This window comes from Onychostoma macrolepis, chromosome 20 (genome assembly GCF_012432095.1).
Source record: "Onychostoma macrolepis isolate SWU-2019 chromosome 20, ASM1243209v1, whole genome shotgun sequence".
Lineage (NCBI taxonomy): Eukaryota > Metazoa > Chordata > Actinopteri > Cypriniformes > Cyprinidae > Onychostoma > Onychostoma macrolepis.
The window spans coordinates 30,061,557-30,077,285 of record NC_081174.1 but is presented as its reverse complement, the minus strand read 5'-3'; the positions used below and the strand labels follow the sequence as shown (position 1 = coordinate 30,077,285).

The 15,729-nt window shown below is 37.0% G+C and overlaps 3 protein-coding genes across 4 annotated transcripts in view; all 3 read left to right on the top strand.

Moving 5' to 3' along the window:
- Positions 1-1,080: 1,080 nt before the first annotated feature.
- Positions 1,081-4,025, top strand: LOC131526524 (protein FAM177A1). 2 transcript variants are annotated; one of them, XM_058754838.1, is made up of 5 exons: positions 1,081-1,349; positions 2,078-2,212; positions 2,293-2,344; positions 3,252-3,346; positions 3,612-4,025. In XM_058754838.1, exons 1-5 carry the CDS (start codon positions 1,338-1,340, stop codon positions 3,798-3,800), a joined length of 483 nt encoding a protein of 160 aa, XP_058610821.1. In that variant the 5' UTR covers positions 1,081-1,337; the 3' UTR covers positions 3,801-4,025. The 2 variants fall into 2 exon arrangements, with proteins under 2 accessions (XP_058610821.1, XP_058610820.1); XM_058754837.1 differs by having other exon boundaries at positions 1,166-2,212.
- Positions 4,026-4,392: 367 nt separating this feature from the next.
- On the top strand, positions 4,393-6,975 carry LOC131526523 (uncharacterized). The gene is made up of 2 exons (XM_058754836.1): positions 4,393-4,737; positions 6,361-6,975. Exons 1-2 carry the CDS (start codon positions 4,551-4,553, stop codon positions 6,831-6,833), a joined length of 660 nt encoding a protein of 219 aa, XP_058610819.1. The 5' UTR covers positions 4,393-4,550; the 3' UTR covers positions 6,834-6,975.
- Positions 6,976-10,966: 3,991 nt separating this feature from the next.
- disp1 (dispatched homolog 1 (Drosophila)) overlaps positions 10,967-15,729 on the top strand; it is a 61,059-nt gene continuing 56,296 nt past the window's right edge. The window contains exon 1 of the mRNA XM_058756740.1: positions 10,967-11,115. The gene's annotated coding sequence lies outside the window, so the exon portion shown is untranslated. The remainder of the gene's footprint in view (positions 11,116-15,729) is intronic.

Genomic DNA, 15,729 nt, shown 5'->3' with positions numbered 1-15,729 from the left:
TTATATAATGATGAATACAATGTCATAATGCAATAAATAGTTATCTGAAAAATCGGCTTCATGCAAAATATAAATTCTGGACTGTGAAACAACAGCAGTTGCTATCGAAATACAACAACACACAGTACATTACTTTTAAGATAAAAGATTATTACTAATCACTTATTGCACATGAAATATCTGCTGTATGATTAATATTTCTTAGCGGGAGGAGCGGAAAAGCACATTTTTTAGTTGGGCTTTGGTATGAAAAGAACAGAATGATACCGTTATATTTGACTAGCTCGGAGTAGTTCATAACAGAATTAAACAGGGTGAACATGTGAAGTGCCATGAGCTTCGGCCCGATCATAATTTCTAATATCAACTTTTACCAGACTTATTTTCCATGTGTGTGTATATATTTACAGTCATTTATGAAAAAAATGATTTGCTTCTGATTTGAAACCTGTCCAAGTAATCCAAACATGGATTGCTGTGCTGTACATGACATAAGAAACTCAATCTCCCAGTTGTTTTTGCTGTTTTTTTTTTTTTTTTTTTTTTTTCTGTAAACTGACATTTGTCTGAATATGTTCAACCATGTTTGAGTTAGTAAATGTGACACTGGTGCTTCATTTTATGGGTTGTAAAAACTTCAACAAAACTATATGCACTTTCACATCGGCTACAGGTACAGAAATGATCACTAAATGTTAACGCATGTTACTTTGGCCCCTGCTTTAATTCATACGCAGCAGCATACTGAAAACGAAGAGTTTGTATACTTGTTAAGGGTAAATGATTGTCAGATATTTTGCTGTATATTTATTTAACACAATTCTGCAGAGAACAAGACTTTCTCTGGCATTGTAAGGTGACACTCCCATGATCACTTTTAGTTTTTGTAATTATTCATTTTGCCATCTATGCAGTTGTATGGATATGTATTCATCATCATCATCATCATATATATATATATACTTACAGATTACAATGTCAACCTGTAACTCACAGTCATGCATTTAATGGTTTTTCCCATTAAAATGTGTGTCAACTATTTGTTTTGTGCAGCATTTGTTCTCCAGAATTCTCAAATCATGTGGTTCACGACGTGATCTTTTTGCAATACAAGTATATCAAGATTATATGCTCAAGACTGACGTCTACGTCAGCAAATATGTAGTTAATGTGTCCTGGAACGACGTAAGACAAACAACATCCGTGTGCGTGAGACTTCCTCCTGTGATGAAGGAAACTTTCTGCCAGCTGTGAGAGAAATCATTATTTGGGGATTTCTTTGAAGATATTCCAACCAAGGAGCACAACACAGAGTTCTCTGCTGGAAAAGACACAGCATGCACACAGACGTAAGTGTGTTTTATTTGCGTTCGATCAGCTGTGTGTATCTCAACAGCAGCAGGTCAGTATTGATCTCTATTGTTATTCAGCTATTAGCTTTTTTAACCAAGCCTTTATTTAATGTACATATACTTATTGCAGCACCTGCCCTTGGTAAATACACCTTCACACTTCCTCACAAAATATTCAGGCCTAAATTCAAGATTTATGTATTTGAATTGCATATAAAATCCATCCGGTTTTATCGTAAACTAATAAACTTAATGCGATGCATATTTGGCAGTCGTACATATAAATGAAACTGCTCAGATTTCTGTAATGGTGCTAATAAACTGAACACTAGTCATATTTTAACCATGTTCATATATACATTTTAATATTAGTGAAAATATTTATGCTGATTTTAAGCAATTTATATAAGTGCATTTTGAAAATGTTTTTTTTATTTATTTTGAATGCAGAAATCTTAACTCTTTCATTTATGTACAACTGACTAATATGTACCACATTACGTTTCTTAGTGTATGTTAGATGGAATTTCAAAGTGGATACTAATTTTATATGCAATTTAAATACATTACTCTTAAATTTAGGCCTAAATGTTTTTGGAGCGTGATGGAGAGAACAAAACGATGCTTAAATGCTCTCGTGATGTGTCTTATTACATATCTGAAAAAGTAAGAAGAAAAGTCCAGTTTTGATCATAATGACTGAAACCCACGATCCTGATGTACAGGAGCCGCTGAGAGACGTCAGTCCACGACAGGTGAAGGTGATTCATTTCTCTAGTGGAGAGACTCTGACCGAGGAAGACAGTGAGGAAGAGGAGGCACAACATCAGCTTCATCAAGCACCCAGTGTTTCTGACCCGGTCAGTATCGATGACGCACTCAATAATAGAATCATATAAATTTAATCTCTCTCAGGTGTATTTATATTTTCACTTTTTAGGGAACCTGGACGTGGTTTTGGGGAACACAGATTTTGAGAAAGTCCTTGCTATGTAAGAAAAACCTGGAAAACACTTAGTCTATATATTGATGGTCATTCACAGGTGTAATTTTATATGACACATTCATAAAAGAATATTGTTTTTGCGTTTCTTTTAATATTACAATGTTCTTTCATGTCAGAGGAGAAGATACAATTACATGCACCTAAATATTCGGTTAGTAATTGGATTGACGACTGATAAGCCTTCGTGTAAACACATCAAACGATCCAAATTAGCTCGATTTGAATTAAATGGTGGTGTAAACATGTAAACATTGTTATATGTGACCCTGGAGCACAAAACCAGTCTTAAGTTGCTTAGCAACAGCTAAAAATACATTGTATGGGTCAAAATTATCAATTTTTCTTTTATGCCAAAAATCATTAGGATATTAAGTAAAGATCATGTTCCATGAAGATATTTTGTAAATTTCCTACTGTAAATATATCAAAACTTAATTTTTGATTAGTAATATGCATTGCTAAGAACTTCATTTGGACAACTTTAAAGGTGATTTTCTCAATATTTAGATTTTTTTTTGCACCCTCAGATTCCAGATTTTCAAATAGTTGCCAAATATTGTCCGATCCTAACAAACCATACATCAATGGAAAGATTATTTATTCAGCTTTCAGATGATGTATGAATCTCAATTTCGAAAAATTGACACTTATGACTGGTTTTGTGGTCCAGGGTCACATATAATGTCTTTACTGAAGATTTAAGTGTGGATGGTAGAATACAGTTTTTTTTTATATCTAAATACACATTCTAATGAATTACGCATGAGCTTCATACTTGTATAAGTAAAATAATACAGAAATGCTAATGTACAACACTGTGTTAAGCTCTGTCATTTATATCAGAAATATTGTATTTAATCATTATAACTCAGCATAACTTAATTTCTCTGTAGTTTGTGATTTTCTTGGGGAGAAAATGGCTGGTTTGCTGGGTCTGAATGCTGCCAAATATCAGTATGCTGTTGATCAGTATCAAAGAGAACATAAGGTAGCAAGTTTCCTTCTTGTCAAAGTTAAAAAATAAAGTTTGATGTTTTGGAGAGACTTTTAAATTCTACCAAAACACAAATCTGAAGAATTTATAATGAAGCCTCAAAGAATTTTGTTGAGGGTTGTTTACTGAAGCTATTGAGCTTTTATTTTGAAGACACTAAGAGGCCTGTCATAGAAAATGCAAATATTTCATGTGAAATTTCATAAAAGATTGTTACATTGTTTATAAATGGTTAAATGTGAGTGTTTTGTTTGTGCAGAATGAAACGGAAGGAGAAGTTTTGTCCGCAAGCACCAGTGTGAATGATGAGGAGAGAATTAACCTGTCAAACATTGCGAGAAAACAGTATGGAGCCGCAAATATGCAGGACCTGACACAACAACAAACCCTGGAAGAAACGCTTCGATATCAAGGGGAGCAGAACGAAGGCTACAACTCTAATGAATAATGGATCTAGAAGATCTAAAAAAATAAAATAAAAAGTGAATTGTGATTTTTTTTTTTTTTTTTTTTTTTTCCTGTTTAATTTATGGCCATCACACGAAGCATTGAAGGTATTTAAATTCTGATACACAAATTAAAAAAATATAAAAACTTTGGTTCCTCCATGTCCAAAATTATCATTTTAGGCCGCTTACTACATTTCCCGGCTTGCACCTCGGTAATGCAACGTTTGACTGAAGGGTGCGCATGCGCAGATATCTCTCTACTTCTAACAGCCAGATTAAGAAATAGATCAAGCGGCTACAGTGGCACTATGAAGTATTTATCTAAAACGGGCGGGGTCTGTTATTTCTGACTGGTCATGTACCATAGTTCTAAATCGTATTTCTACAGTTTTAAATAACTTTTAAATTCAATAGATATTAAAGTGTCTCAGTGCCGTTGTTTACGTGTAATTTACCCTCGTGACCGCTAGCGGCGTCTCGATTTGTCACGTGTTACATTTCTCAGCGCTGGTCAAAATGAACCAATCACAGCCGTTTTTGATTAGCAGGGATTAATTTCTAACATCAAAATATTGCGAATCCGCTATGGTAGATTTCTAATTGTAAAGCCCATAGTAATTCTTATTAATAATAAATTTAAAAGATTATAAATTGTTAAAAAAAAAAAAAATCGTGCTGAAATTTGAATGGAACCCAATGAGGATTAGGATTTGTGGGCCACCGAGCGCCCCCTACCGGAATAACGGCTCATGTCTCTTGATACACCGCTATTAGCTAGAAACACTTGCCGCCCAATGCTAACAACAATGGAGGAGAGGTTAATAGCAGCGGTGTCCGACTATCCTGAGTTATACAATTCCACAATAAATTCATATAAAGACGCTGCTAGGAAAGCCAAAGCATGGAGAGCCGTGAGTCTGCAAGTTGAAATTCCAGGTAAGAGTTGCGGTTTCTCAAGTTGTTTGTTGCTCACTAAACTGCTAGCTGTGTGCTGTTAGCTTGATGCAGAGTAGGCTAACAGGAATCCAGATTTGAAGACTTAATTTATATCTAATGAATGCTGTTTCCGTTTCATCATAGAACTAACAGAACGTGTATTTGAGTTGAAAAGGCATTGGATGGGTTAATCGGCTAGATATGACACTTTACTGTACGCAGACATGAGTTGTTTTGAGTTTGGTGATCTGCACAGTAAGTGGGATTTGATTTCATTGAAAGTTTATTGAGTTTGTGCTCTGCGTTACTGCTGAATTCGATTTTGATGCACAAAGCTATCATTTTAACCAGAGATGCATCAAAATTTGGTTTTGTGTAGTAAAAATAATGAGAAAAAGAAGTTTAACACATTTAGTATTTTTTATTTTTTTGCAAAGTATGATGGACACGCATGCATACTTTTTTTTGATGCTGTATGCATAAATGAATGCATGCCTAGGGCTAATTTAGGCATCATTTGCAAAATACATTTCTGAATATCTTTTTAATATGCTGGGAAACTTTTATATATTCACTGTTACATGTTGTTAATTATAATCTAAACTGGCCCTAGACATACATATTTTTTTTCATGCAAGAAATTAGTATTATTGTTCAAGATTTCATTTTTATGTAATTAAAATTAAATATACTCGTGCTTAAATAGCTACTTATTGATAATTGTAAGATTTATTGTTAATTATGTCATTAATTAAATATGCTTAATTCACAATTTATAACTGTAAAATGCATGTATGTATAATTGACTATAGTAATTAAAATATAAATGTATGTGTATTTCAAAATAGATGTATATGAATATAATTGTTTAAATCGCTGTTTGATTATTGCAAAATGTTGTTATTTTTATTAAATATACATATGCTTAAATTACTAATTGTAATTGTTATCATTAATCAATATGCATAAATCACTATTTATTGATTATTGTAAAATGTATTGTTAATTATATTAATTAAAATAGCTTAAATCACTATTTATTGATTGTTGTAAAATGTATTAATTAAAATTGCTTAAATCACTTGATTATTGTAAAATTTGTTAATTATATTATCAGTTAAATATCGTATGCTTAAATTACTGTTTTTTCTTATACAATGTATTATTTATATTAATAATTTAAGATTGCTTTTTGCTTATGCATTGTTATTAATTAAACATATATAATATGTGTGCTTAAATCACTATTGATTATTGCAATATTTGTTTTTAATTCGATTAAGTATACATATACTTAAATCCTGCATATTGTAAAAATGTATTGTTTATTTTATTATTATTTAAACACATCCTTAAATATCTATTTATTGATTATTGTACAATGCATTGTTAATTATATTATTTGTATTTTTAAATTATTATTTACTGACTATTGTAAAATACCCTTAGGTTATTAATAAGTGTGCACATGCTAAAATCAGTTTATCGATTATTGTTAAGTGCATTAGGTATGCATATGCCTAAAAACAGTAAATTGCAAAATGTCATGTCACCCTTCTGCACGAGTTGAGTGTGCATCATATCATGCATGTCTTCAGCGGCGTTTGTTGTGTCTGTGTGCAGAAGAGGACTGTCGCAGGAGATGGAAGAGCTTGCGGGACATGTTCATCAAAGACAAGCGTGCGGAGCAGCGCCGGCGAGCCTCAGGAACGTCCCACCGCAGCTGGAAGTACAGCTGGCAGATGTCATTCCTGACGCCGTTCATCCAGTCCCGATCGCTGGCCGCCGACGAGCCCGAGGAGGACCGAGACGAAGAGGACAAGGAGGAGGAGAGGACTGCGGACGGGAACTCTGCGTTTGTGGTGCAGGACTTTGAGGGCGATCACGGGATGCTGGACGGATCCTCGCACTACTCGGCGTCGGGATCGCAGGGTTCGGGACGCAAGAGGAAGTGGCAGATGGAGGCCAACGAGGACTTGGAGGACGAGATGTTCTTGTTTAGTTTACTGCCGTATCTCAGACGGCTGCCTTACGCCAAGAAGAGCGCCGTCAAATTAAAAATTCACCAGCTGTTGTATGAGGCGGAGTTTAAGTGATGTTCTATAGTTTCTTAATATTTTTCTATCTTTATTGAAATTCTATCCACTGCGTTTTTTAACATTCATAACATATTGTATCGATGCTGGTAGATGTTTGTTTCATCGGAGATCAATGATTAAACAGACATATGCACTACGAGAGTGATGTTTGTGTCTGGAAATATCCTAATTACTCTCTTATGAAGCTGCGTCTCTAAAACATTCAGTGTAGGTGTGTTATTTCACTAGTAGTGCTATTTTAATATAATTAAGATGCTTTTATAGTTTTTATTAATATATATATATATATATATTTTTTTTTTTTTTTAAGCAATTTTGTTTTTGACATTTTTAGTAGTGTTTTTTTATTTTTTTATTTTTTTTTTATAAATGTCTACATAGTTTTTATTAATTTTTTTTATTTCAGTTTTAGTTATTTCAGTACATCAACTAATTTTAAAATGAAAATATTTAAATAGAAAAGCTTTTTTTATATTTTGTTTTCAATTAACATTTATTTCAATTAATTAATTAAATTAACTGCAATAACTCTAGTCAATAGTGAGCCATCAGGGTTTTCAAAAAATATCCTTTTCAAATAAATAACACTTTTAACTAAACCTCAAATAATAAAGTATGGTCGCTTGTTTTGTTTACTGTGCTGAAGTTGCGTTTGGTCTCGTACTGTATCGCATACCTTGTCACTGTCGTGCGCATGCTTAGCCTTTTGTTGTGATAAAGAGTAAAGTGTAAACAAAGCAGATTTCATTACATCTTTTACTAGTCATTCAAGACTAATGAACGCACCCTTTTAAAATCCATTTTGTAGTTGTTTATCAACCCCCAGGACCACAAGGTAACTTCTTGGATGAATTAGATGTGCTGCTCTCAACCTTTCCTGAGGATGGTACTCCCCTAGTTATGCTTGGAGACTTCAACATCCACCTAGATAAACCTCAAGCTGCACTTTACGTGCCTCTTTTGGTCTCAAGAGAGTGTTAACTACGGCTACTCACAAATCAGGCAACCAACTGGACCTTATTTACACACGACACTGCTCCACTGATCATGTGCTGGTTCCTCCACTGCTCACCTCGGCTCACTTCCTACTCACTCTTAACCTCAACATTATTCCTGACGCAACACATACCCCTCCACATGTCATCTTTCGACGTAACCTACGCTCACTCTCACCCTCCCAGCTATCTATGGTCCCCCAAACAGTAAATCATCTCTTGATGCTAACAGTGCTACTGATACTTTCTGCTCTACTCTTACATCTTGTTTAGACACTGTCTGCCCCTTGTCTTCCAGGCCAGCCCGTTCCAACCCTTCTGCCCCTTCGCTGTCTGATGTTCTCCGTGAATATCGTTCTAAGCTCAGGGCTGCAGAAAGGGTATGGCACAAATCCTACTGACCTTAATATGTATCAGTCACTCCTCTCTTCCTTCTCTGCTAATGTCTCCACTGCTAAAAGGTCATACTATCATAACAAAATTAACAATTCGTCTAACCCTCGCATGCTCTTTAAAACTTTTTCCTCCCTCCTTTGTCCTCCTCCTCCCCCTCCTTCATCAACTCTAACAGCTGATGACTTTGCCATGTTCTTTATTAATAAAATTAAAACCATCTGTGTACAAATTTTCCACTCCACAATCTGTCAAGCACATCTTACCAGCAAACATACCATCGTTCATATCCTTCTCTTCATTCTCTGAGGCAGAAGTCTCCAAACTCATCCTTTCTAATCATCCTACTACTTGTCCGCTTGATCCTATTCCATCTCATCTCCTTCAAGCCATCTCTCCTACGGTTGTAGCTGCACTCACTCACATCATTAACACATCTCTTCACACTGGTGTTTTTCCCTCAGCATTTAGACAGGCTCGTATAACCCCACTACTTAAGAAACCCACCCTTAAACCATCTCTTTTAGAGAACTACAGACCGGTTTCCCTTCTTCCTTTCATTGCTAAAACACTTGAATGAGCTGTGTTCAACCAAGTCTCTGTCTTTCTCACACAGAACAACCTCCTCGACAGAAACCATTCTGGTTTCAGAAGTGGACATTCAACCGAGACTGCCTTGCTCTCAGTTGTTGAAGCCCTAAGACTAGCAAGAGCAGATTCCAAATCTTCAATACTGATCTTGCTGGATCTGTCCGTTGCTTTTGACACGGTTAACCACCAGATCCTCCTGTCAACCCTATTGGCTAAGGGCATCTCAGGAACCGCACTCCAGTGGTTTGAGTCTTACCTCTCAGATAGGTCCTTCAAGGTAGCTTGCAGAGGTGAAGTGTCCAAGTCGCAACATCTAACTACTGGGGTGCCTCAGGGCTCAGTTCTTGGACCACTTCTCTTCTCTGTCTACATGGCATCACTAGGTTCTGTCATTCAAAAACATGGCTTTTCATATCACTGCTATGCTGATGACACGCAACTCTACCTCTCATTCCATCCTGATGATCCGACGATAGCTGCTTGCATCTCAGCTTGTCTAACAGACATTTCCTGCTGGATGAAGGACCATCACCTTCAACTCAACCTTGCCAAGACAGAACTGCTTGTGGTTCCATCAAACCCATCGTTTCTTCACAATTTCACCATCCAGTTAGGCACATCAACCATAACTCCTTCAAAAACAGCCAGAAACCTTGGAGTTATGATTGATGATCAGCTGACTTTCTCAGACCACATTGCTAAAACCAAGAAGATCAGGCCCTTTCTTTCGGAACATGCTTCACAACTCCTTGTTCAAGCTCTTGTTCTGTCCAGACTGGACTATTGCAATGCTCTCTTGGCAGGTCTTCCAGCCAGTTCTATCAAACCTTTACAATTAATCCAGATTCCAGGCAGCAAGATTATTTTTTAATGAGTCGAAAAGAATGCATGCCACACCTCTGTTTATCAATTTGCACTGGCTACCAATAGCTGCTCACATAAAATTCAAGGCATTAATGTTTGCCTACAAAAGCACCACTGGCTCTGCACTTCTTTACCTAAACTCATTACTTCAGACTTATGTGCCCTCCAGAAACTTGCGTTCTTTCACAGACTTTTAAATTAAATGTTCCCTCCTGGTGGAATGACCTGCCCAACTCAATCCCAGCAGCTGAGTCCTTAACCATCTTCAAGAATCGGCTAAAAACACATCTCTTCCATCTTTATTTGACCCTCTAACTCTAGCACTCTCTATCTAATTCTATTGTTAAAAAAACAAAAAACGAACACTAGCTTTTCTAATCTTTTTGTATTCTATCTATTTGTTTTCTTTTAAGCCTCTAACACTGGCTTGCTCTATTCTTTTTCTATTCTATCTGTTTTCTTTTTATTTATTATTAAAAAATACCTTGCTACCTGTACTGCACTAAGCTAACTGAGACTTGTTATAGCACTTGCATGTTGTTGCTCTTTTGTTGATTTTGATTGCTTCCATTGTCCTCATTTGTAAGTCGCTTTGGATAAAAGCGTCTGCTAAATGACTAAAGTAATGCATAAACATGCTTAGACTTATTATGCACATCGATACCGTAAATATAATTTTTTTTCGGTGATCTGATGATAAATTGATTAATTATAGCTATTGAATACTATCATTTTTAATATTTAATATATATATACTGGGCTAAACATTTATCATCTATTAACAACTTCATAGCATAATAAAATCTTTTTAAATGTAATTTATAATATCACACATAACACAGTTCATTCGTTTTTAAGAATATGATGTGCATTAAATTTCATACTAAATAAATTATGCTCTAAAAAACATGGATCTGTCTAAAATATTGGTACTTAAATATATAAAAATAGTATTTATGGTAATATGGGTTGTGTTGCCTTCTAAAATAAAAAATGATTTATAACAATTTTTTTTTTAAATGCAATGTATAGCATTCTGTTGTTTAACTTAGTATTTAAGAAAATAGTATGCAGTATACAGTATAAAGGCCTACTGTACACTATTCCGTGAACTAATGCATCAAACAAGGCCTTTATAAATTATAGTACAGAAAATGCATTCAAAATACTATGCATACTGTGCTTTTTATATACCATACTTGTAAAATGGCACGTGTGGCGGTAGTGTGTTATTTGCGACACGGCCCGAGTGTTGTGTTGTGTCCGGTTGATCTGCGCAGGTCCTGAGTGAATGTTCTCTGGATCTGCCCCTCACTTCCTGTAGTTCCTTCCCACCTTCCCACCCAACCAGCCAACCAACACAACCTGCCCCGTCTCACATTATCCGCGAGTTTAGACGCCAAACGGCTGCCAGACGCGCTCGAGCTCGCATTGAGGTAAGATGCTTTTGGCGCGCCGCCGCTGTTACTTTGTATCTTTGATCCATTATGACGTGCTGTCTGTCCATTATGACGCAGGCGCGTCTGGAAATCAGTGCGAACGCCGCGTTTCTCTCTCTGTTCGGTGTTGTGTTCAGCTTGTTGTGGGCAGAAAATGTGGTGCGACTGTTTAGGGCACAACTTTTCAGTGTCGTCGGCACGTTTTGCTGCGGTTCTCGCTGGTTTTGACGCGGAGCTCTGAGGTTGTGTGTTGTGTGACTGCAGCTGTATGTGTTAGTGATGTGAATGGATGAGATGCTTGTGTTGAGTTGTATTGTCGAGGAGGGATGCAGTATTGTTATGCAGGAGTGTGTGTGTGTGTACTCTTCCCACCAGAGAAAACTGTTGCAGTGTTAGAAGCTATATTTTACACAATATGAAATTAAATGAATATTATTTTTAAAAATATTAAGATTTAGCATTTTTATGACACCATTTTCATGACAATTAAGTACATTTCCCACCAAATTTATATGTATAAAATGTTATAAATCATTATATAATATATCAGACTCATTTTACTTTATAAATATATCAGTATAGTCATGATAATGTATCAATAGAATTTCTTATATTATATTGGGATGAAATAACCTCTCTTGGGAAAAACAAGGAAATTTAACATTGTAATTTCCAGGCCTTGAAAACTATATGAAATACTATATTTCTATATGGACTGTTTTAGTAATGCTAATTTCTAAAATATTTAATCAGAAATTGCTGTTTATGAGTCCAAACTCATTAAGAGCTTTTGTTCCTCTTTTGTATGTCACTTTGAATGAAAGTGTCTGCCAAATACATGTAAATGTAAACTCTAAAATGATTTGTTAAAACCCTTCTGCTCTAACTAGAAAAGCAATGGAAAAATCATCAAAAAGAATGTTTTGGTCTGCTGTGTGTAGATGTGTGCAGCGCTGCAGGTCGTCTCCTCATCTGTCCTCTGATATGTTGCTGTTTGACTAGCTGCTGACCCAGATTGTAAATGTTTCACTGAAATGCCCTTGTCTCCTCCCTTGATGTCGAAGCGTCCTCTCCGGCTGATATATTGTGTCTGGGAATGACTTCAGTTCAGTTCATCTCTGCCGGCTGGATCCGTGCACCTGGCTTACTGATTAATTTCCCCCCATTGTTTGCTGTAATACTTCATCAGCCGTTCCAGGACATAGAAAAATTAGAATATGTGTCCGAGAGGGTCATTTCCCAGGGCTTTTCCTCTCAAAACATGGAAATGTTTATCTCCCTGTACATGCTGTTATAGAGTTGGCCATAGACTGCCAGGCGCTCGCAATGAAATGGAAATTTAATTGAAGCTGACAAAATGATTTTTTCCCTCAAGCCTAAAAGCAGCCAAAACCGAAAGCAAGAGTGACAGAAAGAGAGAAAAACTTTCTCTTTTTGCAGAATACTGTAGCCTTTTTATATAGAAAACACTTTTTGGTCACAGTACAAGCCCAGTTAAGAATAAATCATGGACTGCAATGGTACAGATGCTTTAATATTGCAAGTTGAGCATTGAAAGTCACTGTTTGAGTCTTACTTCTCAGAAGTCACAATAAAGTATCTTATGCTCATCAAGGCTGTATTTATTTTTATGAATTTCTAACATAAAAATATTTCCTGTTGTAATATATTTTAAAATAAAATTTATTTCTGTGACGCAGCGCTGAATTTTCAGAATCATTACTTCAGTGTCACATGATCATTATAGAATTTTTATTAATATTTAGAAGCATAAATCGCAATATTAACATCTTTTATATATAAACACACTATAAACACCATAATATATATGTACAATTGACAGAAAACATATGTAAGCATTACAGTTTGGGGGAAAATGTGCTTAATTAACTTGGCAGTAAAACAATGAAATAGCTCCTAATGCTTCTACAAAAGGCTTCTTTGAAAAAGTATTAAATATAATTTTTTCTTTGTGAATTGTGACCTGGACATGTTTCGGGTCAGATTCCCACACGAGCTCATCCACAAGAGGGTGCTGGTTTACTATCACGTCCATTACGCATTTACTGAGCTGAAGCTGAAGTGTAAAGTTGGTCACCACTGAGTCTGAATGTGAAATATTGCCAGACGGGCTGATTATATGAGGCTCAAATGTGTTTTTGCTTTTATTTGCTCTTTACCCTGGATGACAGTAAACACTGGGCAACCAACACAGAGACCTTGAAATGCAATATCCAGATTCAGCCCTGGTGATTTGTCACTCGTGTCCCTTCTCATTGGCCGGAGCGCTGATTCTGGCGATGACTGGCTGGATTTCTCTTTCCGCTTGCACAGTATGTGCTCCAAAAGGAATAAAAGTCAATAAGGAAAACAGATGTTGTCCTGTTAACTCCGCGCTTTCATGATAAGAGGCTGTAAAAGCGATCGGGGACAGAAATAAGTCCACACATACATTCTTCTCTTCTGCTGCAGAATTTGTTGGGCATTTCCTTAAAATGCTATAATTAAGAACCCACACACAAACCGTTTCATTTAACACTCTGCAAGTGTCTCAATTTCACTTTTTCTCAGAGTGATTAGCAGAGCCAAGGACTTTTGTCGTCTCGTCACGACCATTTCAAGACACTTCTGTAAGTGCACTTGACCGCTGGTCGTAAGGACGGCCAGCTGTTTTATAGCTTGGACCTGAACGTGTGTGAAATCACATTAGTGTTGTGTTGTCAGGAGCCATCAGCACTCATTTTGTGTGTCGTGTTATCAGTTCCCGGCTTCTGGGTCACTTTGTGTCAAATCAACCAGATTTCGGAAACTACCTCGGCTCAATTGTTTTGATTTTGTTCATTTTTTTTCTGAAGACCAACAAACATAAATAGTGATGAAACCCAAAATATTAGATGTCATGGATGAATATTTAGACTTTTGTAGAGGAGGGTCACAATTACTAATGTCACATGAGATTTGGAGCCAAATTACAGGAGTCGGAAAATGACTTTAGAAAGATGGCAGCATCATTGTTATTTTTACACAGAGATTGGTAGCTCAAAATCTGTTGACTTTAGCCATCTTTGTTTCATTATATGCCAGTGGTGACTGTTCAAAAATTTGATTTTTGATTTTTTTTTTATTGGATTTAATTTTTTTTCTGCCAAGGTTTGCATGCCTGTAACTCAAAATGCTTTAAAGACATCTTAATTTACTTTTAGATTCTGGTTCTTAACAAACATTTCTTTTGGTATACCAATTCTTAAGGCCTTGTATGGTTCGGTTCTTGAGATACGATCTCAATGTGGCTCCAGGAGTAAATTGTACACATTTTCAGTGGTCAAAAACTAAATTTGGTTCTTTACGCATACAGCTGATACTTGTTGTTTTAATGAGGAATGTCCGAAGAACAATTAGTTTTCAACTTAAATGTACTTTGTTTCCCTCTGTGAAAACAACTGTGCATAACAAACTCGTCTGATTGGCAAAAACATGTTTTCCAAAGTTTGCATGCCTTAAAGATGTCTTAATACACTTTTAGATTTTTTTTTTTCATATTTTTTTCTGAAGAAAGACAAACATAAATAGTGATGAAACCCAAAATATTAAATGTCATGGATGAATATTTACTGAATAATCCACTGTTTTGTAGAGGAGGGTCACAATTAAGTGTCATTTTTCACATGAGATTTGGAGCCAAATTACAGGAGTCGGAAAATGACTTCAGAAAGTTGGCAGCATCATTGTTATTTTTACACAGAGATTGGTAGCTCTGTGGTGTAGGGTGTTTGGATAGAGGTTGTACCTTTGCTGTCTGGCAGCTGCACCTTACTTGGTAGGGTGGACGGGCAGCACTGGTCCCCATCCATCTCCTAAATCTCTCACGTGCTGGCTCCACGTGCCACACCCCGGTAAACCGCCTCAGCTGGCGGGCTAAACCGCGTGAGGGGGTGGTGTTCACACTGCACCACTAGGCGGATGAGCTGCTCTTGGCAGCCAACGGCTAAAGGGCGGAGGAGATCTTGGAATGATCCAACGGCCGAGTGTGGGGGAGTAAACCCTTCAAATCAGGAGTGGAGCCCCGAAGGCGGACTGTTGCCTATATTCACGCACTGTTCCGGCAGCTCCTGCAGCCGAGCTGGTGCCAAACGTACTGCTTGCATTCCTTTGGACTACATAGGTGAGGCTGAGAGGGGGATCTTGATGACTGGGCATCCCAGGATCTCCATACACTCTGCCCAGGCTTGCGCCCTGGAGAGGTCACTCCAGTGCCGCTGTTTCAGCGACAACACAACACGGGAGATGGCAGTTACGAGTTATAAGCCCAGAGTGGATTGGCGTAGCTCGGGCGCTACGGGTTGTCTCCGACGGTGGGAGGGATCATCGTGTCCCACTGGTCAGCTAACGCCCGCCTTAAGCTGGGCAGCCCCCAGTCAGTAAGGTGCTGACCCGCCACAGTCTGTCTGCTTCAATGGGTGCTTGGAGCTTAGGGAAACAACCGAAAAGCAGACTGTAAAACCTGCACCAGACAAAACAAGAAGGAGAAAAAACAAACAGCCAGCCCTGCGGTTGGCAAGCTGGAATGTCAGAACCATGTGCCCTGGCCACTCTGACGAATTACAACAAGTT

Bases quoted from the DNA above. Each gene is read 5' to 3' on its own strand.
- LOC131526524 (XM_058754837.1), top strand. From the start codon at position 2,048: ATGACTGAAACCCACGATCCTGATGTACAGGAGCCGCTGAGAGACGTC. The intron at 2,345-3,251 runs GTAAGAAAAACC...ATTTCTCTGTAG, and splicing joins TTTGAGAAAGTCCTTGCTAT to TTTGTGATTTTCTTGGGGAG. The intron at 3,347-3,611 runs GTAGCAAGTTTC...TTGTTTGTGCAG, and splicing joins AGTATCAAAGAGAACATAAG to AATGAAACGGAAGGAGAAGT.
- LOC131526523 (XM_058754836.1), top strand. From the start codon at position 4,551: ATGTCTCTTGATACACCGCTATTAGCTAGAAACACTTGCCGCCCAATG. The intron at 4,738-6,360 runs GTAAGAGTTGCG...GTCTGTGTGCAG, and splicing joins TCTGCAAGTTGAAATTCCAG to AAGAGGACTGTCGCAGGAGA.